General features: G+C 42.8%; 1 protein-coding gene across 3 annotated transcripts in view; it reads right to left on the reverse strand.

Moving 5' to 3' along the window:
• Positions 1–2814: 2814 nt before the first annotated feature.
• LOC118769459 (transcription factor COE3-like) overlaps positions 2815–24938 on the reverse strand; it is a 105354-nt gene continuing 83230 nt past the window's right edge. For 2 of the 3 annotated variants that reach the window (XM_036516565.1, XM_036516564.1), the window contains exons 11-16: positions 22044–22132; positions 11672–11737; positions 11389–11563; positions 8901–9086; positions 7139–7228; positions 2815–3192 (exon numbers count right to left, since the gene is read on the reverse strand). In XM_036516565.1, the coding sequence (XP_036372458.1) occupies positions 3161–3192; positions 7139–7228; positions 8901–9086; positions 11389–11563; positions 11672–11737; positions 22044–22132 (638 nt within the window). In that variant the 3' untranslated portion in view covers positions 2815–3160. The remainder of the gene's footprint in view (positions 3193–7138; positions 7229–8900; positions 9087–11388; positions 11564–11671; positions 11738–22043; positions 22133–24938) is intronic. The other variant, XM_036516566.1, reaches the window with a different exon arrangement.

Here is a 24938-nt window from a genome sequence, read left to right on the forward strand (position 1 = left end):
AAGTATTGTATCGAAGGATAAATGAGACGACATTTGGTAGAACTGAAACTGGCATAGGAAAATATACTTTCATAAAGAGTTATGACTCAACAGGAAGCCTTGCTCTTGTGGGTGTTCACGGAAGTGTACTTCTAAGCTTCATTTTTCAGGTCTTGGCCCGAATCGAGGAGATTTTTCCTTTGATACATCTGTCATACTAATGCGTTGAGTGCACGGAGGCTGCTCATTTTCATTCGGAAACATTACTCTCAGTGCTTCAGTGCCTATGTGTTCTATGCGATGGTGGCATTGGGAGTCTCACAAGACTTTGGTGCTAATTCTGATATCACTGAGCCACTCAAGAGTATCATTGACTGCGATGTCAGAGATGAAGTGAAGCACAGCCTGCTGCAGACTTCAGTAAGTATTGTAACATACTGAGAGATAAAAGTACTAAAATCATGCATATCCTTTTGACTGACACATGAACTTAAAATACATTTCTGTCTGCTTTGAAAATCAAATGTTTGATGCTTCTGCCCCCCCCAAAAAAAAATGCTACTGCACTTTTACAATGGAATCGAAATGGACTGCTCAAAACTGTAAAAATGAACATTTATTCATTAAAGAGGACCATCTGTTGTGTTAAATTTCAACAGTAACTGTTTTCACTGTGTCTAATGTTCTTATGAATGTCTGAGAATCATAGAAATGCAGTGTGTGTACATGATGTATTGTAAGGCATCAATTTATATACATTTTGTTCTTATTTTACAACTATTCCACAAAGTGTGCAGAGTGAACATTAATTGCATTACAGTAATACAGATTGCATAAATAAACCATAGAGAACTGTGTGCATTGACAGTGAAAACAACAGCAACAACATTGATGGGTATTTTGCTTGCGTTTAAAGACACTACATTTCCCATGAGTTTCTGGTTTAGTGGGATTGAGTTTCAACCAATCACATTGAAACTACATTTGCTATACGCATGTGTATTATGTTTCTTTTCAATTAACAAAAGGTAGAGATTTGAGCACGGCTTATGATAAAAATACAACATGAATTCACCAACTGACACACAATATTGAAATAATGGACATGGTTGCGCGTAAAATAACCTTGATGAAAAAGGAATGAAATGTTCATTTTTAGAAATGTAGAAAAACTCACAGGTGAAAGGCAAAGTACTTTCATACTGTAACTATACAAGACATATTTTCTTTTCTTTTTTTGCTTGCTAAGATGCAATGCTCTCATAGGTGTTCCAACGAATATAGTGCATTAACAAATAACTATGATTATACACCCTTCACAATTATACACAGAGGACAAGGGAGAAAGAGGGAGAAACTGCTGTATACAAAAAAGATACAGTATTGAATCGCATTTTATACAAAAGTGGACGAAATGCTTCCTGCTTTGAAAAACAGGGTGATTTTACCAATTCTACTTTTTTGTTTTTCTTTTACAAAAGTGTTTTTTTTCACATAGGTCTTTTTACTTTTTATACAGTATCTAAAAAGTATGAAGACATCAAATATGTTTATATATTTTTTCCTCACTATTACCCAAGTCTAAATCACACAAAAAAGAAAAAGAAAAAAAAATTATAATATTTACAAAATACAAACAAAAGTACATTAAGAGGTTGAACATTAAATCTGGTACCTAAACGTGGTTCAAACAGCAACAAGCATTTCTTGTTTTAAGCCTACAGATGAACAAACATGGGAGTACATGTATGAAAACTGTGTTGAAAATGTTTTGTCTCTCTAATCTATTGGCCCAACACAGGCAAAGTTTTTGACATGTTTTTTAAGAACTGGAGCCTTCAATGCAGGCATGTGATTTATTATGTGTTTATTATCTTCTAATCCTCTAAGAAAAAGTATGGATAAATATGTTAAAATAGAAAATAAAACAATGACAAGTACCTTTATGTATACATCAACACACCATATGGTGAAAATATATAATTCACTGCCACTTTGATGTATGTGATGTACGCAAATATTGTTTTGTAATTTTACAATGCATGCTGCAATATATGCATGTAATCACATTACACAAAAGTGTCAAAAAGTTGTATATTTTCAACATCTCATATGGACTCTGACAAGTTTGAAATCATTGTTCCTTGTCTTTTTTCAAATGCTTCAACACATGTTCACATTACTTTTTCAGAAGAGGTTACCTAAAGTACTGAATTCTCCAAAGCTTTGGATGGGCTCAAATCACTTTCATTTTAAAATTGAGAAGAGAACTATGTGTTTCTGAACATAAAGTGATTCTGAGTCTAGGAGCTGATCTCATGACAGTGGACTCTCCCTTTCTGACAACAGGGAATTGGAGTCTGAGCCTGAGGAAACGAACGAACGAGCCTAAGAGGTATGTCTGCCAGTGAATTGTGAATGAAAGGTGGGGAAGCGGGAAGGAAGAATGGTACATCCAACAGTTCTCTGAGGCCTGTCTAGTACCTCTTCGTGAGTTAATGGCTTGGTCACTGACCTTTACTAAATAACCAAGCATACAGGACAGACAGAATCCATATCAACCATATTAGCCACTGTCATGTTTTATGCAAAAAACACTGGAGAATTCACACTTTTCCTTTTCAGTACTGCAGTTTTAACATCTTGCCCCAGTCTGTGATTGCTTTTTGTGAAAGAAAAAAAAAAGACAAGTCACGTTGAATCACACAATGGAAACATTGAATGGCTTGTATTTAAAAAAAAAGCTTGTAAAAAGTTTTTACCACTAACTTTAGGAAGAGCCAATCCTGTTCCTTTTGAGTATACAGGACACAGTAATTTCCAAATGGGCTGCTCCACTGATTTCACTAAATTCAGTAAATTTCCCAGAATTCCATCCAAGATAATTATACGCAAATGTCTCTGCTTCTTTTATGGGGTGGTGTGGCCTAGCGACACAGGACATCAAGTTTGACTTGCACCAGATCCAACAGCAATATATGGGGGAAGAATGCAAACAACACCGACATGGATGTGTGTGTACAGCACATGAGTGTGTATACGTATGGGGTTTCACTCTTTTACATTCCGGGGGAACGACGTTCTTCCACAGAATGAGGGACCTTTGAAGTTACTGTCTGAGGGCTTGAGGGCCACTGGAGCTGATGCCCATCTTCTGGGAGAACGTGGGGAGAGTCATCACTCACATTGGGGGAACTATGAGACCAGCCATGGCTGAAAGACACGAAAAAGACCAAACTGAATAGCAGAACAAAAAAAAGTGAGGTATACATTTTTAACACAATCCCTTTGTTTGGAATCCTCATTTCTCAGAGGGGCTCAATAAATTGGAAATAACTTGATTGAATATAGAAGCGGGACACAATATCCTCAATATCCTCAGTGCCTGTGGAATGTACTGGTTTGTTAATTGTGCACAATATTGTTTCTGTCTGCATTGGAAGCAAAGTGACTGATCAATCACTATTGCATAACAGAGGTGAAAGGAAGACGGTATGGATGGTTTACACAGAGAAGCTGGTGATGATATTCTTGCGGGCAAATCCCCTAGTTCTCCCCAAATAGAGGACTGTGAGCCAAGTAATGAGCAGACAGCTTTTGGGTAACATTGTTTAAAACACATACAGATGACAAATTGCAGTTTTTCAGCTCCATCTGCAGTTGCTGCTCACGGGCATGCGTGCCAGCTGGGGAAATGTAAGCCAATGAGCCAGAAACGTCCAGAAACCACTCAGGTCAAGTTTAAAACAACAGAAAAAATGGCAGAATGTCTACCGCCAAAAGTGAATCAGCAGCAAGTAAACTCAACAGATCTCTGCTTTTTGTAAATGACTTTGCAGTTGGAACTGTATCATTTGACTTGAAGTAAAAAGTGTCCATGTTTTATTTGCAAAAGAGTGGTTTGCTATCTGCTTGACATAAAAAAAAAAAAAAAACATTTTTATCAGCATGGGTCCATACTACAGATCAGATATTTTCATCATGCAAATACTTCATCTCTTTAAGTTTATTAATTTATTAACAGTATTTTTTCAAAGACAAAACAGTAACAACAAGGAGGAACTCAGCACTCTGGTATCATAAATTCATTTTAAATGCTCAGACATTAAACAGCTGAACGTATGGAGAATTATAGATCTGACCGAAAGATCAGTGTTTTAGAAATGAAGAGCATTCAGCAGTTAGCAGGTGATTGTCCTACATGGTTGTGAAAAGGACTTGCAACTAATTGTGAGTCGCTTTGGTTTAAATGCGGCGGCAGTGTAGCGTAGTGGTTAAGGAGCAGGACTCGTAACCGAAAGGTTGCCGGTTCGATCCCTGCTGGGACACTGCTGCTGTACCCTTGGGCAAAGTACTTAACCCACAATTGCCTCAGTAAATATCCAGCTGTATAAATGGATAACATTGTAAAGAACTGTAACCTATGTAAGTCGCTTTGGATAAAAGCGTCTGCTAAATGAATAAATGTAAATGCGTCTGCAAAATGCTGCAAAAATTGTAAATTGCTATGGTTTACCTGCCAACAGAAAAGCTTTGAACTGTTGGATGTGATGCCTGACTTTTGAAATTAATTTTGTAAATGTAAGTAACATGTTTTTGTACAATATTATCTTAAACGTTGTGAGTGTTGTCATTTTTGTTAATGTTTTCTTTAGACGATTCTCAATTCACATCCACTTATTTTATAACACACACCCCTACCAAGTTCACATAGACTAATTGTTGTAATGGAGTGCATTTGGAATGCGAGGATGAAGGAAACCATCCAAATGAATAATATAAATACAGAGGAGATTCACAAGATGCATGTTTCAGAGAAAGGGACCTGTGCTGCTTGGCCCATGATTTCATGATTTTATTTGATGCCCAAATTAGTTTTTATTTCAGTCTGAAATACACTTTTAGTTGGACCATAGTTATAGCATGCTACTTTAAAATCCCCATTTGATGAGTTCTGCACTCTAATTACTCATTTGTGAGTTCAGTGCTTCATAATACTGATCCTACATAAATTCTGAGATTTCTGTTTTAGTCTATGAGAAAAAGACAATTATGCCAATATTAAGCTACTATATGACAATATTATTTAGTGACCTTTTTTGATGATGATTTTATGATTTTATTTTCTTTTTGGAACATTCACACTATAACTGTAAATCTTGTACTTGATATAAATTTTTATAAAACACCCTCATACATATTTTCCCCCTTCTTGTACAAGGCAGGGCCAGATGAGAGGATGTTTATTCTGTACTCTCAAAGACATATTCATCACAATCATGGAAGATGTATGTTCATACATACTCCACAGTAATATTTAAAACAAATAAAGACATAACACAGCTATAACCTCACCAGTCCTGATCAAAGTCCAGTAGGTAACAGTACTACTGTATGTGAAATAAAGATACAGTAACCATATGTTTTCTATGACCTACCATATGATGAAGGATGATAAATTATAGGGGGGAGGGGTATTTATTTGGTAAAATTTTGGCTTTTCCTCTTAACAAAATCTCTAAAGTAAAGTAGTTTTATGTGGCAGGTCCTTATACCATTCAAAATGATGAAAAGTGAAGCTAAAAAGTGATTTGCGCTAGCTAGTCATGACTTGAAAGAAACTTTTTCCTTCTCTGTTATTTCATGTGTCATGATGTAGGTCACAGAACAAGCAAAACAATGTTGTATATATTTTTTTCTTCAGAACTTGAGGTTTCCTCCTTCCTCCAGTATGCTATATATACGGTGTGATCAGGTATAATTCTCCTCTCAAATGAAAGAACACATACAGGTATGATACTATTACCCTCTGAGTGCATCATATACTGTATATCTCCTAAGGGTTATTTCACCGTGCTGAATTAATGAGTTACTCAGGTTACTTTCTTAAGTATTTTGGAAAACTCATAACATCAAGCTTAAACCTAGTGAGACTACGTATCATGTTATTAGCTATAGCAGGCTGATGTCAAGGCTAGCCTGATGGTATGCATACATTCATATCATCCTGACCAATCAAAACAAATATTCCAGAATGTATATTTCCAGAATGGGTCTGGAAAAAAAAACTGACATCACCATGATGGAGTTACCATTGACACAGATGCAGGAGGGCAGCAAGGAGTACTACATGTGTTATAAAAAAATTCTAGGACTGTAATCAATATTATCTGGATGCCTTCTATCCTGCTGACAGAATGAGCCAATAAAGCAATAGCCTCTGCTACAAAACCTGTGGACAAGCAGCACACATTGATACACACAGTAATTATTTACATGTAGATAGCTTGCAGGACTATCTGACCTAATTTTCAAAATTCCATACATTTATAGTGTATGTGTATGGTGAACATACGGGCAGCAGTGTGGTGTAAGGAGCAGGACTTGTAACCGAAAGGTTGCTAGTTTGAATCCCCGCTGGGGTACTGCTGTTATATCCTTGGGCAAGATACTTAACCTCACTAAATATACAGCTGTATAAATGGATAAATGGATAATGTAACTTGTATAAATTGCTCTTGATAGGAGCATCTGCTAAATGGCAATAATGTAATGTGTACAGGGTTTTGACTTGTTACCATTCCATCTGACAATTGAATACATCTTCACAATGGGCAGACTCAAAGCTTTTCATTAGTATATTGCTAACACTTTGCATAAACTTGAACTTTATGAACATGAAAACAGGAGCAAACGGTAAATAAGCAGGTATCATCATACACTTGGCCCCATTATGGTGAATATCCCCAAGAGGGAATCATGGAAATCCATGTCTGACATCTTAGAAATAATATGATTTCACCTACAGACTGAATCTGAAGTGATGGTTATGGATCAACTTTGACTGCAAACCATTCCATTCACAGACCAAGAGTCATTTACGAGGGCTCTGCAAATATGTGTATTACGGGAGATGGCTGGATGTACTTTTAATTGCTCACAGTACCAGCAGGGGAGTGATATAGTCCAACGTCAAAATAATGCAACCAAAGCCATCCGTCCATAACATGAGCAATGATATCAGAGAAGTGAGAGAAAGAACACAACTCTGTTGCCCTACCCAAATACCTCAGGTGGGATTTTTTTTAACTGCCTTCATCTACCAACACCCAATGATGGTGGGAGGGGCCGAGAGGCAGGCAAGGGGCGGGGTGCTCACCCTGGAGGCTGCTCCCATTGGTGCTGGTGCAGGTAGGGGGTGGGGAGGTCTGTGGCCGCACAACGGGGGCGAAGGCGCTCTTCTGTTTGACTGCAGAGATCATATTTACAGGAGAGAATGAGAACATGCCAGTGGGGATGGCGGAGGAGGAGGAAGAGTTAGCGCTGGAGGACAGAGTGATGGTGGACGCCCCCAACGGAGGGCTGGAGGGAATGACTGAAACAGACAGACAGACAGAGAGACAGGTGTGTAAGTCGCCAGGCGTGAGATGGGCACACACAGTACAGGCATGGGCTGTGGTAGACTGGAGTTAAAAGGACGTGGGGCCGAACAGGGGCGACAGTTGGCACGCTGATGTCAGAATCAGCCCAAAGTTGATCCATAACCTCCTCAAGAGCCGAATCAGTCACCGTTGCTTTCAATAAAGCACACTTTACACAGCAAACCCCCATCGCTGTTTAGAATGGAAGTCTGTCCTTAAGTCTGATACAAAAGGTCAGATTTCATCAAGGTCTCTTTGGACCACTCAGTGGTGTTTTTGTGTCTTCTGACTGTCAAGAAAAAAAAAAACTCTAATGTAGGACTTGCTTGCTTGCTTGAAAAACCCAAAGTTTTAAACTGGCATTGGGAGCTGAATTAAGAGCTGTCTTTCCTTGAGCTGGCAACCTCTAATATAATCCTTGTTCATAACAAATTTCCATTACAATGTCACTAGTTGCTACTTCTGAAAAGGTTTTCAACAACCTCATATATGGGATGAAGTCAGTATGGAACTATCAGATGATATCCAAATATTTTATAAAGCAAAATTAATTTTCCATATTATCAACAGTTCAACAGGTTTTCTTGTTGTGTAAGTGAAATCTCATGACACTAAAAACTATTAAAAGGTCTCTTATAAATGTAGGTACATAAAAATGTAATAAAAATGAAATTAATCCAAAAAAATAAATAAATAAAAGGGGAAGAATCGAAGTGACACAGCTGGCACATCACCATCTTAACTGATCATATAGCAATCATTATCCATGCTGTAGATACCAATGAAAATGAAGTATTTTAATCTTTGTATCTTGATTTTCCATTCTTTATGACCACAGTCTTAGTTAATATACTTCATTACAGTCTGTTATTGGTGAAATTGAATGGGAATTGGACTTTGCCCATGACTATAAATTGCAATGAAGATGTTAATAAGTTAGTGAGAGGGATGGAAAAGAATGGGGGGAAATGGATAAGCTGTAATCAAGGCTGATCAGAAATTTCACAATGAATGGCACCAAGACATACAGACAAAAGCCAACTCTTTTTCTGATCATCTCCCTGACACATGTACAATCTTCGCTGTCAAGCTCTGTGCATGTTTCACAGTCAACACAAAGACACTGGAAGCCGCATGCCAGATTAAAATGAACACATAAACAGCAGACCCACCCAGATTCTTGAACTGGAAGACAAAAACATTTCTTCTAACAACACACTGCTATTACTTTGTGTAGTAATATTAAGTTCCGGAGGGACCCGGTATTTTTTCCATCTCTCTCAAAGTGAACTGCCACAAAACTGGAGAGAGCACTGAGGAATGTTCTTCCAAAGGAAAAAAAAGCTTCCTAGAGCAATGTAAACCAACACACACCATGACACTCCCAGGCCATGATTCTCAACAATATGGCCATTGCCGTGCAGACTCTTCTTGGACCACCATCTAAGGACAGATGCTTCTCAAAAAACTCTGACCAGGAAGCCCTTGGTTTTGACTTACTTGCGTAGGGGGAGTTGGCAGCTGACCCGTTAAGGAAGCTGGGGGACCCAGGCACCCCCAGGTTGGTCATTCCGGCAGCCCCGTAGCCGTTCATGGTGGAGGTGATGGTGTTGTAGTTGGACTGCTGGGGCGTGGAGCTGGGGACGTAGCCGCGGGGTGACACACTGTTGGAGTTGCGGGAATAGCCTGCAGGAAGCAGCAGGAGGGACAACACCCGTCGGTGACTGACAGCCTGACATGACCAGGACGGAATTTTCCATGTGGGAGTGACATAAAATTGTGCTGCATCATTTCCTTACTAGATGACCTTGTTTAAGTGATTTAACACATTTATCTAACACCTATTTATACAGCAACACTTAAGATATTTCTTTATTTCGCTCAGACTCCTGCAGGTGTCAGGCACAAAGATTCAGCAATAGTGTTCTCCTCATAAGACAAACCAACAACCCACCAGTCATGACTCCTCTTCCCTAACCGTTGCTTCAGAAACAACCACTTTAACCAACTCAAACGAGCTTCTGTTCTGTGTAAGTAATGTGGAATGCAGGTTTCTTGGGAGAGCAATCCATCGGACGTCCCCTCTCCCGCTGGCGCATATGTTTCCCATTGCCTGCCCCCTCCCTGGTCGTGGCCCTGCAGTCCATCACTGAACCTTCCTGTTAGGGCCTTTACACCCTCTACCAGGAAACGGCCGAGAAAGGGGGTGTGCGCTCTGCGCCGCACCTCTCTCTGTGATTGGACGAGGGGGCAGCGCTACTCTACCGGGACAGTGAGACCAGAACTGAGTGGGAGGAAACGGATGAGGGATAGAGCCTGGACCCTTGGCAACCATGACCCATTCATTGTAACAGTAATGCATGCAGGCCTCAGTTTTCATTAATGTTATGTTTCTGTTTCTAACATTATTAAAGCAACATTTAAAGAATTTAACAAAAATTGTGTGGGAAACAACAACATAAACACACAAAAAATGCTTAAGTTAGTTATTAAAAGTGAATGCCAAGGCACACTGTGAATAGATTAAGCCAGGGGCCTCTATGATTGATGAATTCACAGGGAAAAGCACCGAATGGCTATAGACCAAGTCCGTGGGAATAACACAGGACATTGTCTGAAAAGGAAACAAATTCAAGGTGGAAGAAGTGAATAATGTGGCAGAGAAGCAAATGAATGCAGTGATGGGATCCCAGCGTTTCCCAGATAGGTGACCTTCTTTCAGCATTCCCAAAGCTGCAGATGTACAATAGCGAGAAAGTGTGACTTTTTTATGATGGCTGCGTCTCACAGTAGGCGGCCATGGCTTCTGTGATTTCCCATGATCTCATAGATCCGTGTAGGTGTTTTTCCCCTGGCCGTTTAATGTAAAACACAGACAGAGGAGAGAAGAAAGAATAGGGAGCTGGAAGGGACAAGGCAGTTCCTGAGTCTAACAGCTCCTACAACATCAGAAAACGAACAATGAGCAAAACTTGAGTCTGCCCAACCAGTGTGTATGTTCCTCATTAATTTTACAGCAGGCTGTGAAGCTCAGAGACTGTGCTGTGTCTTCGTCGTGAGCAAGGCACTCAGTGCTCAGAGCTCACCAGTGGCTAATCTCCCCCTGTCTACTGTTAATACAGATTATCAAGGGGCTGGTGTCACTGACACCCTTCTCCACATTTGTATGAATATTTTTGCAGTTGATTCTACATCATCTAATGTATCTAATGAGCAGCTGCTCATGCAGGAGCTGAAATTGACACTGGTGTAGCACAGCTGCCATCAGACTGAGAGACAGGCATCTTTGACTGCCATCATGACTGGACGGCACACTTCATTCATTCACTCTCATTTTTATGAGCATATAAAAATAATTGGCAGATGCCTGACCCATTTGTGCACACATCGCTGAACCCATTCCTACACGTGCGGATGGTATTTACACATGGTTTGATGATACAACAGCAGGTCTCTCTGGGATTTGAACCCACAACCTTGAGGTTAAGAATCCAAAGCCCTGATTACCATTCCATACTGCTGCCTCACATTATATCAGATAATGACTGAACTTTGAGTACAAAGACACAAGCCTCTGAGATTTCAGTGCTGTCATGCACAGATAAAGAATTGATGCACGCAGCAATGAATATTCAATGTCAGAAGAAAATGCTGACATCCTCACTAATCACAAAAGCCAAGAGCCAACAGTTGCCTGGGAAGCCTGGTGAGAACACACAACCCTCTGAGGAAACCAGAATGTGCCCTTTCATTAGCAGGTAGAGTTACTTTAAGAGTTATACTTCTGCCTTAGACAAAATGCTTCTTGCTGTTTGTCCCTTTGTTCCTTCATACTTCTTATACATTTAGTGTTGCAGTATAGCTGGGATTAGACCACCCGGTGTTACATCTCTTTTTTGGTGGGTGGCTCCAACTGCCAGCCTGCTACACAGCCAGTGACATGAAGGCCCGCCGTTCAGGTGAATCGGAGAGACATGCGCCCGCTTACCCTGGTCTGCACCCTGCGAAGCCTCAGAGATGTTCACAGCCAGCTGGCTGCCAAAGGAGTTGACCCCCATCATGGCCGAGTGGGCGGAGCCTGTGAGGGAGGGGAGCTGGTTGTGACTGCGGGGGGCGCTGTAGAGGGCCTCCGTCAGATCGGCCGCCCGCTTCAAGATGATCTCCTGAGAGAATGGAGGGAGGGAGGTGGAGAGGTTGAGCAAAGAAGCTCGGAGATATTCCATGGCTCATTTGAAGCAGGGCAGCAGTTGTGTCTCCCATATCGCACGCACCTGGTTGTTGTGGGGCATTCCGTACAGGGCTTCCACTAAATCTGCCGCCCGCTTCAGAAGCACCTCCTGAAAACACACCCACAAAGCACACCATCGGTAACAGGGCATATGTACACATTACATTACATTATTGTCATTTAGCAGACAGTCTTATCCAGAGCAACTTACATATGTTACAATTTTACATGTTATCCATTTATACTGCTGGATATTTACTAAGGGTAATTGTGGGTTAAGTACCTTTCCCAAGGATACAGCAGCAGTGCCCCAGCGGGAAATCAAACCAGCAACCTTTTGGTTATGCTACACTGTCGCCACTGCCACGCACACGGGTATTCACACAGGAACGACAGTATCTGACCTACTACACGTACATCCACTCATCCACAGCCTGAGTGTCCTAGACTAATTTTTAAAAATATGCACAGATGTTTAGAAACAGATATGTAGATATTAAAAATGATACAAAGTGTGAGACTACAAAGAAAAGGGGAATGAGCACTATACCAATGAGTGCATTGTTTTCTTTAATTTGATCTGTCAAAGACAGCAACCACTGCATGAAGCTGCACCACAGTACTGTGTATTTTGTTCAATGAAATGCCAAATAATATATATAGCATTTGACCTAAAAACGTTACAGATGTACGTCATTCAGTTTCAAGCAATGAAAATGTATGAAATGATACTTAAAATTCTTATGCTGATGATATGTAATCAGTCTATTATTCTTCACTGTGTTATTCCTATCAGGGTACAGAACAATAGCCACTAGAAGCCACTGATTGCCATTAGTTGCCCTCTCAGCATACAAGGTTTCTGAATATTCCATTCTGCACACTTCAAAATGCACATCTTAATTTACCATAATCCATAACTTATGGTAAATTAAGATAACATTAACCCAAGGCACAGTTGTAAGCATGGTTTAACAGAGTGAGCAGTACTTTAGGTATACTATAAACTTCAGAAACACATAGCACAGGTTCAGATTAAAAACGTACTGGGCGCTCATGAAGTTGTCAAGCAGGTATTTATAGCACAGAGGCTGAAACATAACAGGTTTAATTAGCGTAGGTGGAGCATCACAAATGGGAAGGCCTACCTCCGCTAAGACAAACAACAAAGAGCACAGCTGTTTAGCGTCTGCAGCTGGTCCCCCACACCTGCATGGAGTCTGCGCAGACGCTGTGAATATGCAGGCCACTCAGTTCCTGCATTCTGCCTGCGTCCGATTGAACGGGTCTGAGCTGTGGGAACTCTCTTACGATTTCTGACCGGCTTCGGCGGTTCCAACTGGGCTCTCCAGGCGACTTGCTTATTATAGACGCGCTGCATCTGTTTATTGAATTTTTTTCCCCCATCTAATTTATCCCCCCCCCCCCTCCCCTCGGCAAAGCGGTTCATCGCCCCGGGCTGTTTTCTCACCAGACAGAACAGGAAGCGGCCAATCGGCTTCAGCCGGGCCCAGCAGGTCTCCACGACCCCTCTCCTTAACAACAACGACAACAAACAGGCTTGCGTAAACAACACTTCTCCGCACCGGCGTCGAGGATGTCGGCGGGTGAAGAAACGCCGGGCCCTCCGCTCCTCGAAGGAGGCGGATTTGCATGCGCGCGAGGAGGAGCCTGTGCTTCCACGGGCCGCGGTGCCAGAGCCGAGACTGTGGGAGCCTCTGCTGGAGCTCTCTGGGGTATTGCAGTCTGACTGGGGATGCCAGCCGGCTCTGAGAGGAGACACCGAGACACCGCACAGAGAGGGGGGGGACAGAGAGGGAGACAGAGGGATGAGTTCGAGAGATAGATAGAGATAGAGAGGGATGAGATGGAGAAAGAGAGAGAGGGATGACACAGTGAAAGAGACACAGAGAGAGGAACAGAGAGATGAGAGAAAGAGGGACAAGGAGGTGAAAGAGGGCGAGCAAGACAGAAAGGGACAGATAGAGAGGGGAATATTTGTGAAAAGGCAAAGGAAGGTGGGGACAGAGGATGGAAAGAGAGAGGCAGTGAATGATGATGAGAGAGGAAGAGTGAAAGAATGAGAAAAGAGGGAGGAAATTGAAAGTTAGAGGGCAGTGAGGTAAAAGAAGAAAAGCAGGGGGGCAGGGTGGGGGGGGGGGGGGGACGACGACTCTCCAGCAGGATCAGGAGCAGCTGGAGGACTGCTACCCCATCATTATCGCATTGTAGAAATTACAGGCTTCCCCAAGCGCGACTCTCGCGGTAAAAAGAAGCCTCTGATCATGGCTCACATTGGCCCAAATCAGTCGGGGCTGGCAAACCACACACCGCACCGTCTGTCACGGCTCCGCGGACAAACCCGACGTGACGACGTTGTAACGACGTTGCGGCAACGCTGCGAGAACATTTTGCATAAGCCGGGCGTTTGTCCGCTTAGTTCTCCGCCGCTCCCTCCCCGACCCATTCATAACACGCTCATCAGAGAGGTGTCAAAACTGTGGCGCTCCGTCTCTGATTTCCCACAACGAAAACCAGGCCTTCATGAATAATGATCCTCCCATATGTCCCAGTCAGTCACAATGCCTGCACAAATTAGTATGCTGGTCTGCGTTATTGCAGGGCGCAGTGCAGAGAGACAAATGACCCCTTTACCACAAGTGAAGCCCAAGTGGTTCCCTGCGATCGCCTCAAGGCAAGCAAAGGGCAGGACAGGGCAGCCTTCAAACAAATGGGCCTTTTCAGGCTGATAAATGATCATAATATCTGATGAGGGAGAACACACAAAATACAAACAGCGCTACGCTCCCAACACCCCCCCCCCCACCACCGACCGCCGAGCCCCAAATGATTCACTGTCAGCCAATGAGCAGGAGGTGCTTTGTGTGCCCCTTAATGAAGCATTTTGGATCACGTCGAGGAATATGTAGGCTTTGTCAGGAGGTGTGCGCTGTGTGTTCTGAGTGTCAGCGGCGCAGGTCCCCGCAGACCGCCGTCCCCTCCCACAGAACGGGCGCCGTGACAAAGGCGTCACTCTCTATTCCGCTCTCAGACACCACCTGACCCAGGTTTTCCTTACACCTTTTTCACCTTTCCACCGGTGTGCTGCAACGTGGAACTCAGAAACAGGTCCCGGTTTATTAGCATCTCAACTAGCGGGTGACATTGCCAGGCCCCATGACGTATATCACTGGGAGATCGTGGGTGGTGATGGCAAAGAGCATACTCCCTCAAACACAATCAGCAGACACGTGCTATAGTTACTCTACACTTCACCCTTTTCCAGAAAAATCACAGTGTATACTGCAGTTTGAGAAGGAGGGTTCATGTCCTTTCCTCCTAAAACGGTTCCTTCCTGCTCCACAACAGCTGACGTTTACTTGCTGTGAGGTGAAATGAAGCTTACAGCAGACTTTTTTTGCAGTTCCTCATGCAACACTAAGGCAATCCTTGCACTGTTGTCCAGTACAAGCAGTGCCTTTTCTGCAAGCCTTTCAAGTTGTATTGTTCAATCTGTAGTATGTGGCTGGTGTTCTGGTGAATCATGCTAGGCATACGTTTCTAGGTCGTCATTTTGGGAAGCAGTGATTCTTTCAGGTCTCTTGTCATATGGTGGAAACTAATAAAGAGGATTCTCACTATTCCCAACCACTTTCAATGTCCCTGGGTACACTATGGCACGCTACAGGAAAAACAGTACTCCAAACACAGGGCTTTTTTAGGCTAAGCTTATTCAGCTATGCTCCTAACTTCTTTAGGTTTCTTATCTCTGCATTTGAATGTCTTGATGATCAAAGTGCACATTCTGTCCTCAACAAAAATATTTCCATGCAGTTAGAATATAGGTCCAGAACACATGCAGCAATCAATAACTCAGTGTGACCATCATGACAGGCAATGAGGGAGAGGAAAAGCTAGGTGGCAAAAGCTACACCACCAGAACAGGCTGGAGTATCATTTTGGACCGGAAGGTAGTGCAAGTGTTTGATTTAGTTAGGACATAGAAGTGTGAAAGATTTCAGAATTTACATGAAATGAATACAACATGCTCAAATCAGCCAACTTCTAGTTAATGATTAATATGAATAATTAAACGTCTCTGAGAAATTTTTAAAAATGAAATAAAATAATGTGTATGCGATACGCAATGTGTCTTTATATTTTACCCTATTATACATATACCAAATGTCAAACCTTGAACATTTTAAAAAGACCTCTTTTTGTCTTATAATGTTTTTGTTAGATGCCCAAGACACACAAAATAATAAATGTGGACTCGAAGGAGAAGTGGACGAGAAGCAACGTGGACCCCTGTGAGGTTTCCAGTATACGTAATGAAGAATTGTCTATTGATGTTTTTGCTTTATTTATAAACACGGCCATGTAAAAAGGAGCAAAGCTCCATGCTAATGCTGTTTTCAGCGCGTCTGGCGTGCGTGTGCGACGGCGTGCCAGCCTCACGCTGTGCCTCTCGGTTCTCAGGCTGGTGTTCTGGCAGCGTGACACGCCTCCATTCTCTCCACTCTGTATTTCATGAGCCCCTCTGCTGGCCCCATCACCCCCTGCTCCACGCCCATCCCGCCCCTGCCAGGCCAGCCCCGTGCCCACCGTCTCCAGGCTGGCACTGCTGGGACTGGGGTGGGGGCGGGGCGGGAGGCGTGTCCCCACGTACGTTACAGTGCGTCCTGCCGTCCGCGCCGGGCAGGCAATCTGTCATGGGCCGCCCCTGCCAACGCCGGGCCTTCGCGGAGGGCGCTCGGTGCGACGCGCCACCCTCCCCCATGCCGGCGCGGAGTTCATTAATCTCCATTATAAAACAGAAGTTAGTTAATGTCTCAGCGCTTGGCGGCTGCAGCACCCTGCCTCAGGCCCCCGCTCCTCAGCTCGAGCCACCGAAGGCATGTTTGTGTTAGCGTGAGGGACTGCCTCTCACCTCACCTCCATTAGACAAAGATGTGGGTGAGGACATAAAGTAACAGCAGCTCCAACCTTCATGCTGGGTCACCAACACCCAGCCCCCCACCCCAATTACACACACACACCCAGATCACTTGGTGAGTATGTGTGTGTAGTATGTGTATACGTTGTGTGTGTGTGGAGGGGGGATTCTCTAACCACAAGGACATAATGCACCAAATTAGTTCGACCTTTCCCTCCATTATCCAGTGGAGAGGTGTGTAAATGTGTCAGAGAAAAATGAGATAAGAGTTGTATCCCAGTGAAAAATATTAACATAAAAACATAGTCCAGGAAGCATTGTACATTTACATTACATTTATTCATTTATTCATTGTAGCCATGCCACACTGATTGAGACTCAGCTACAGGACAGGCCATTTTACCCTAAGCTTTCACTAAATGAGTGCAGGATGCTGAGCTGTCCTGAAGCATATTGATGCACTGACTCCCTGTGTAATGAAACAAATGGCACATCTTATTCATTTCAGGCTTTGTCATTAGTCCTGGGTTTAGAGCCCTGCACGGCCTGGAATATTCTGCTGAAGGAAATGTAACTGAATGAGATATGGCCTCCACCGTAAGGGGGCAACGAGGTCAGCCTCCCATCCCTGACTACCTGTGTGCTGAGGGACAGTGCCATCGGATTCCTGTCAGGCTAAGTGTCAGCAATCAGAGCCCCGGCACTTTAACAGCACCGAATCAATACTGTGATACAGCGACTCCCAGTTATCATCATAAATTCTTATCACCGCCCTACACCTGGATGTGGTGGGGAGAAGAGAGAGAGGGGCGAGAACAGGGTTAAACCCCGGTCACTGCGTTCATTTACCACCAGATGGTTGGAAGTGTGTCCAAAGCGCCATAATCCTGGGCTCTATTAAAGCCAAGACTAACCGGGATCTTATGCATTTTCAAGTGGCCAAGTGATTCTGGAATTCTGGAGTCCTCAGTAAAGATGTTAACTGAAGGACCTGCTCAGGTCAGCTCATGGCTTGTCGTCTGAGTGAGAACGAATTAAGCAAAGGTAATGCTCAGGGACCCATATCTCCATCCTGCAAGCTAACGCCCTTATCCGTGGCCTAAAAGGGTATCTGTGTTAGGTGAGTGTCTGATGATGTGCTTTCAGCGAAACGTGCACAGAATGGCGGCGAGCCACGGACTAAAGAAAAAATGCCTTGAGATGATAAATATTGATGCCTGCTTTCTAAGCCATGATTTCTGTTGAGCACAGAAACTTGTCACTTGAGTGAAGTACGCCGTGCTTACAGAGAAGGCTAAGCAGAAAATCCATATATCTCAGATCACACGAGCATGTTTAGTCAATTCCTCTAACGTGGAAGCATTCATAATACTAGATCTTTAACTTAAGACCGAATATATAACATTTATTCATTCTAAAAAGTGCTGCTTCAGGCAATAAAAGCAGGACAGTCAACGGGAGCGTAATTCCAGTTTAAAAGAAAAGCTACATCTCAGCTCCATAAAGCTATGATGACATTTATCTCTCAGAAGTCCTCAGTAATTTTTTTGCTGATGAGATCTCCTCTCATAAAACTGCTTATTAAAACCCCAGGGATATAATGAAAAACAATGAATAATGCAGAATAAGGACGAGCCTCGCAGTGCTTTCTGCCGGCGTCTTGACAAAGTATTGTAGCGTTAGCAAATTTGCCCTGAAACTCCTATTACACACACAGGGTGTTTTTAGATTGTTCATCTGACTTTCAGCCTCTAAAACAAAAAGATGTACATACTCTCTACAATCCAGCTAAATCATGCCTACCATTGATAGGACAATGTGTCAGTTGCACCCTGGGGCTTTCTTGCTTATATGAAAAGGGGTCATGTTATCAAACAGCAAAAGATCTATATCATTCATTTCTTCATTTATGTCATTTTGTGATTGCTCTTACTCAGTGACCCTTATTCAATTCATTTTTTCATACCACAATGTACACCTACCAGGTCAGCCAGAGGACTGTGAACCCAAACCAGCTCCCCTAAATACTCCAACATGGTTTCAAATGTGAAGAGCTAAACAGTAATAAATGCATGATAGATTGAGATTATTTGCTGAGATACTGCACATACAGTTAAAAAAAAAAACTGATTCCAGGGCTGTTTCTATGATCCGTTTGTTAATCAGAAAATGACTTTTTTATGACTTTTTTATGCATTGTGAAAATGAATAGACTTCTGGGTTGCCACGGCTTCCACGCCTCTAGAGGGAAAAGCCCCACCTCCCCAGCCAGGATCTTTATTGGATGCTACAAAGAACATCTGGTGTTTCTCCCCTCCCCATTTTCCCTCAGCTGCGATTGCATGGACTTATTAAAGAGGCCGTGTAATCTGCAAACTATGAAGTTAAACAAAACCCGAACTCTATAGGCAAGTAGGGTAACATCACTCCTGTTCACAAGGTCCTTCACTAATCACACATTGATGTCGGCAGGCTCCTACATGTCCTACATGTACATGTGTGTTGGTTTTTTCAGCACAAACCTGCTTTTCAGTGATTTTGCTGATTGTTGAACAAATTATGCTTGAAGATAAGTTAAGACAAATATTGACTGATGCCAGTAGTTAGCCGTGGATGTTCTGGAGCAGGAGGACTACCAAAAGGGGGCACCATACCTACTTGTCAGTGTGTGCTCAAGTCACCCACTAGGTGCTGGAGAAACCTCAGACTCCCATGTGCCTTTGTTTTGCTCCTCTCTCCCTTCCTTTCCAGTGGCCCAATTAGGGGAGGGGGATACAGCACCCCCAGCCAACACCCCCCTCACTCCCCCCACCCCCCTCACCCCGTGCCACCGCTCTCAGAGACCAGATCAGCTGACCTGGGAGACGGGACCCGGCGACATGTCCCTTAACAATGATGAATCACCGGCTCTCGGCGCACCCCAAATGCAATCAGCCTCCCAGACGCCACATTCCTCCCCCCGCTGCATGGGGAAGGAGGAGGAGGAACCCTGTCAGCCGCACCGTAGGTTACGTTACAATCATCCCGGCGGCCCGGTGTGCCAACCCCTCCTCTTCTGAGCCCTCAGACGAAAGAGTCATCTCCAGTCCCAACTCAGCAAGAGGGCAGCAGGGTCAGATCTAATAAGCTGTTACTTATTGTTCATGTTCTGGTGAAGAGAACGGCTGAATATATTCCGTAAAGGGCCCAGCCCATATTATAATGATGAATGGCCATTATAAGCCGGGCGGGTTCACCTCTGGCCTTTGCCCGCTTGGAACAGAGACTGTGGTGAATGTCATATTTTCCCCTTAAAAATGAAGACTGGTGCAGTCAACTGCAGTCTTAGTAGAAACGTGCGAGAAACACTCGAGAGTTCTTGACTATGCTTGATGTCCTTAAATGTTTGAAATGCTCTTCAGAAGCTCATTTGAGTCACTCTTATAAATCATTTTGGAAGGATTTACTGCTCTCTAATGTGACTAAATGTAAGTGCTTTCAAAAAAATATGCTGGATGATTCTATTTTCACTTTTCCAAGGTTCATTCTATTTGTGGAGTATGTGTATGCATTTAATAATGTGTGTGTGTGCGTGTGTGTGTATGTGTGTGTGTGTGTGTGCGTGTGTCTGTGTGTGTGTTTGTCAGTATATGTGCACCAGGGTACATTAATGGGTGTGTGCATTATTGCATTGATCAGCCCATGTGTATATGTATCATAGAGTCAAAAGAGATTCATTATTTTTGAAAGGACTATCATTTGGTTCATTTGGAAAATTATACAGCCTCTCTCTCTCATACACACAATTTCCAATTCTGGTTTAAATTTCCTTTCAGTTTGCTTTCAAATGTATGACTAAATCTGAGTGCATACTAACAGTGAGTTTATGTAATTGCTATTGCTTTTGAAGGTACAATCCCTGGGGGGGGGGCTTAATGCAAGGCTCTGTACACAGCACGCCAAGCATGGCACACTGACAGGGGGGCTAAAAAGAGTTTTCATGTTTTCAATATGCATAGCTTCACTTTTTCTGTATAGCTGAGGAAGACTGGAAATGAAATTAAAGGCAAATATGATACAGTCCAGACCAATAAAGGTCAGTGGCAAGTACAGCAAGCTCTAAAATGAGACCTATCAATATCTTGTTGGCTGTGAGAGAATCATGCTCCCTAAAGCCGTTCATTCCTCATTCAATAGCTTGCTGTTGCCTTAAACAGGGTAGCATTTTTCTTGGTTGTGGGCTTCCGTTATATTCCTGTCTTTTTATGAGTAGAAGGAGAATCACCAGATTCTCTCTTTAATGCTACAGTTCCAAAGGAAAAAATTATTAAAGTCTCTGCACACCTCAACACCCAAACAATTACGTGACACAATGTTTTTTAACATATGTGTACATCAAAGACAATGCATGATGACATCTGCTGAAGTATGTCTGATTCATTTACATATGTATCAACGTTAACATTTGAAAGCTTTGAAAAAAATCAGTTTTCTTTTGAATGAAAAAAGATAAAAATGCTCTGCACTGTCACCACTCAAACATCAAAGGGGGCAAGACTATGGTGTTCACTATTAGTATCAATTTACAAATAAACTGCTTTTGGTGACTGGATCTTAGATGTCAGAATTTGATAAATGGGTTCAATTTGGCAGCTGTTTTAAACTGTCAGTCCCCATCTGATTGTATCCCCTCCTACAGCAGTACCCTGCCCAGAGGAATCTCACTCACTTAGCCGCTGCGCTTTTTAGGGGAAAATAATCTTTTCATTCTAAGTAGGCAGCAAAATGCCCAGGGCAAATGGAGGGAGACTTGGTTGTAGCCCCATAGTGCATGTTTGTAAGCAAGTGTGTGTGTGTGTGTGTGTGGATCTATGTGAGTGTGTGTGTGAGAGAGAGGAAAAGAGCCCACAGTCTCTTGTGACTATGGTATATTTTTCTCTCTCATATTTCCACTGTTCAATTCTTTGTTGCAGCCACCTAGTATTCAGTTTAGATCACACCAATAAAACCTGCTGACCATGAAACCAGCAGAAAAAAAAAGTATTTCATGTGAAGTGTTTTACCCGCCAGGGTAGATTATGAATGTGTACCATGTAATAAACATGTAATGTTTTTCAAAAGTTTGACATGACCATAACTGAGGCCCTTGAGCTGGGAGGAACTTCATTAGCAATGTGTGATTTGTGGGTATGTGGTACAATATCTTTTATGAATGTTTACTGTCAAACCAACAGAGTGTAACTGATTAAACTTCAAGGAAAGAGTAGACATATGTGGCATGGTCAGATCTCTGCAGAGCTGACTACACACCCTGAAGGCAATGACCATGAAAGACCAGACATAGCATAGTTGAGTTAATTGAATTTCTAAGAAAGTTAGCCGCTGAGCTTACCTGCAAATTGTGAATGCTGACACAATGTACAAGTTATAGATAGTAGGCATGTGTATCTTAACCTAGGGCCAGTAAATGTTCCCACCCTCTGCTGGTTGTGCCTACCTTGGGTAACCTTTCAGGATCCCCCGGATGTCTAGGGATGACTTTCTGTAGTCTCTGGAAGCCATAGTCAATGGTAGGCTCATTCAAGGCTGGGGAGAAAAGAAAACCAGAGGTCAAAACCTTTGCAAACTAATAAGACTTATAAAGGAAAAATCAAAAGGTACAAACATCTTCCACTGAGGGAAACGAGGGTAGACAAGGCCCCAACATCCTCACACATTCTAAAGAATACATCAAAACAGTCATGTATTGAAAATTTACACTGGGACATCCAGATTTTTTTTTAAAACAAACACCTCTCTCCCTTCCTTTGTGGGTACTGGGCCTCACTTTTGAGCGTTGGAACCCTTTACTCCATGATTACCATGCTGTGCAAGCCACAGTGTTCTACCATAATGTATGGACTTGTGCATTCATAAATCTGCCAAGGCCCCTTCACCATTCTGGCTTCACAGCATCTTCAGAGAAACAATCCACCGCCTATGTGCCTGCACCTTCTCTCTCTACCCTCGACTCGCACTCGTTGACACACACCAATATGTGAATTGTTTGGCGAAACCACGAAACCCGGCTGTCCTCTGCCATCACCATCAAAAGGGTGTTTTGGGATAATATAATCTGCTTTCCCCCATCCCCTCCCTCTGTTTGTATTTCATTCTCACGAACAAATGAAAAGCAGGGATTCTGATTTCTCCTCTTCTCATTCGAAAAAAAAAAGAAGAAAAAAAAAATACCTTAAACGAGTTAAAGAAATTTCTCCATAATCAAACCCATTTATCATAAAGTGCTGTCAAATTTGACTTTGGGGACAATTTGTCAGCCTTGTAGCCCTCTCAGTTTTGTCACTAGAGCCTCTTGTATTTTATAAGGATGATTGGCACTCCAAATGCTGGAGAATGGAACAGCTAGTTTCCACCAATATGCATAACTGGTGCTTTCATGAATAAGAATAAGGGGCGTACCAGCAAAGCGCTGCTGCGATTGTCAAACGGGGGAAAATAGATGTTGTTACCTTTATAACAATATTTGTTTCCCTTTTCCTTGGGACAAGACCTACAGGCTTCTGAATCGCAATTTACTGAGTTGATTGGCTCAGAGGAGAGGAATAGGGCCCTCAGGTGATAGAGGTGAGGGCTGGAGGGCCTTGGGAGCCCACAGCACCCAAAGCAGTGCACTGTGGGATAGCATGAGGTGAAGACTTATTCACTTATGAGCTGAGCATTGGCTGCCTCCAGCCTTACCTCAGAGCCCATCAATATACCATCTCCTCCTAAAAACAAGGGGTAACTGAAGAGCAGCAGCACACAGCATGAACCCTCACCCCTTCTCTATGCATTATGCACCCAGTATGAAGATTGATCACCTGATTTATTTTAAACATATGCTCTATTTCCAGCCATATAGGTGTCACTTTCTCAACTGTAATTTGTATAGATTTTTGCCATAGTGGGGGGTAACAGGAGGTTGATTCCACAGTATTCCACAGTGAGAGTATACGTAAGAATAGAGAAAATGGCTGACTGAATCTTTATCATTTTCTTTCACTTTTGCAACCACAGTGTTTGCACAACAAAGCAAAAAAGGTGGGGTTGCACATAATATTTCTACTGACAAACTAAAAATTGCTTTCAAAGAACATCATTGTAATGAAAGAGAGGAAATGGGAGATAGAGAGTGTGCTCAGAGAGACATGGTGGGTGTGTTTGGAGCAAAGCTGCAAAAGAAGAGGAAAAGTTTTAGAAAAAAGTGACACAATCGATGATGGGACATGATATAAAGTTACATTGCAGCTGGCCTCCATAGTCTGTCACCTTTTTTTACTTCCAGCGGGTTTTACAAACCACTTTCACAATAACAACCAATGACTTACTGTAGGTATACGATCATTTGAAAAAAACATTTTGCAATGAACCAGAGCTGAACCAGCAACAGATATTAATGCAAATTCAGCTTTTCTCAGCCATTTCTTATCTAATGAACTATGGTAAGAAACAAGACAGCCCATTTGGACAAAATGCTGCTCTTAACCTTAGTACCTAACCTCTGCGTGTCTTCATAAATCCAAGATCTTTTTCTACTAGAGTTTAATCAGTGACTGTGTCTGGCCCTCAAATCAATTCTTCAATTGCACATCACTTTAAACCCCTCTCATTTGAAACACAGCTACTCAAGGGAAAAAAAAAGCAATAGCACTGAACCGTGTGAGAAGCAAACCTTAGAAGATACCTTGATAAAGAGAGGAGATGACTCGTGTCTCTAATTTGAAGCCAATTCAACATGTCCTGATACTGCATACATCTTACGTTTTTTTTTTTCTGTTACTATAGCAATATGGAGGACAGCAGAAAAACATTTCCAAACAAACCTACATCTATATCTATAGCTCGCCAAAGTGGAAAAATTACAAAAAACTGCTGTACCATTGCACATATCTCTTCTTCTTCATTCTATCCCATATGCCTGACATCATCAGTAGAGGTGATTATTGATGGTGCTGTACTCTCTTCTTTAAGACAACCTTGCATGCCTCTGTGGATGCGTGTTCGCTCCACTCCCAACAATTGCATGTGCTTTATTCTCTTTACTTGCTGCCAGCAGCTCATATTTATCATTCCTGCCTGTTATATGTTTACCCAAAGGGGACAGAGATCACACCACCCTGCCCACCGCTGGGCTAGGCTGATGGCAGACTCCTCACCGCTGTGATGGCCTGATTGAAAGCACGGCCCTGCGTCTATGTATTCGAGAGCGGCTACATCATCACATTAGCCCGTCTCCGCTTCCCTCTCGGACCCAGCTGCTCCCAGGGACGTCCCTTACTGCGCCGATACCCCCGTCAAACTCAGCTGACAGCCCGGACAAAGTACATGATCAAGGCATGTCCGTAAGGGGGGA

This window comes from Megalops cyprinoides, chromosome 22, assembly GCF_013368585.1.
Source record: "Megalops cyprinoides isolate fMegCyp1 chromosome 22, fMegCyp1.pri, whole genome shotgun sequence".
In the NCBI taxonomy this organism is placed as follows: Eukaryota; Metazoa; Chordata; class Actinopteri; order Elopiformes; family Megalopidae; genus Megalops; species Megalops cyprinoides.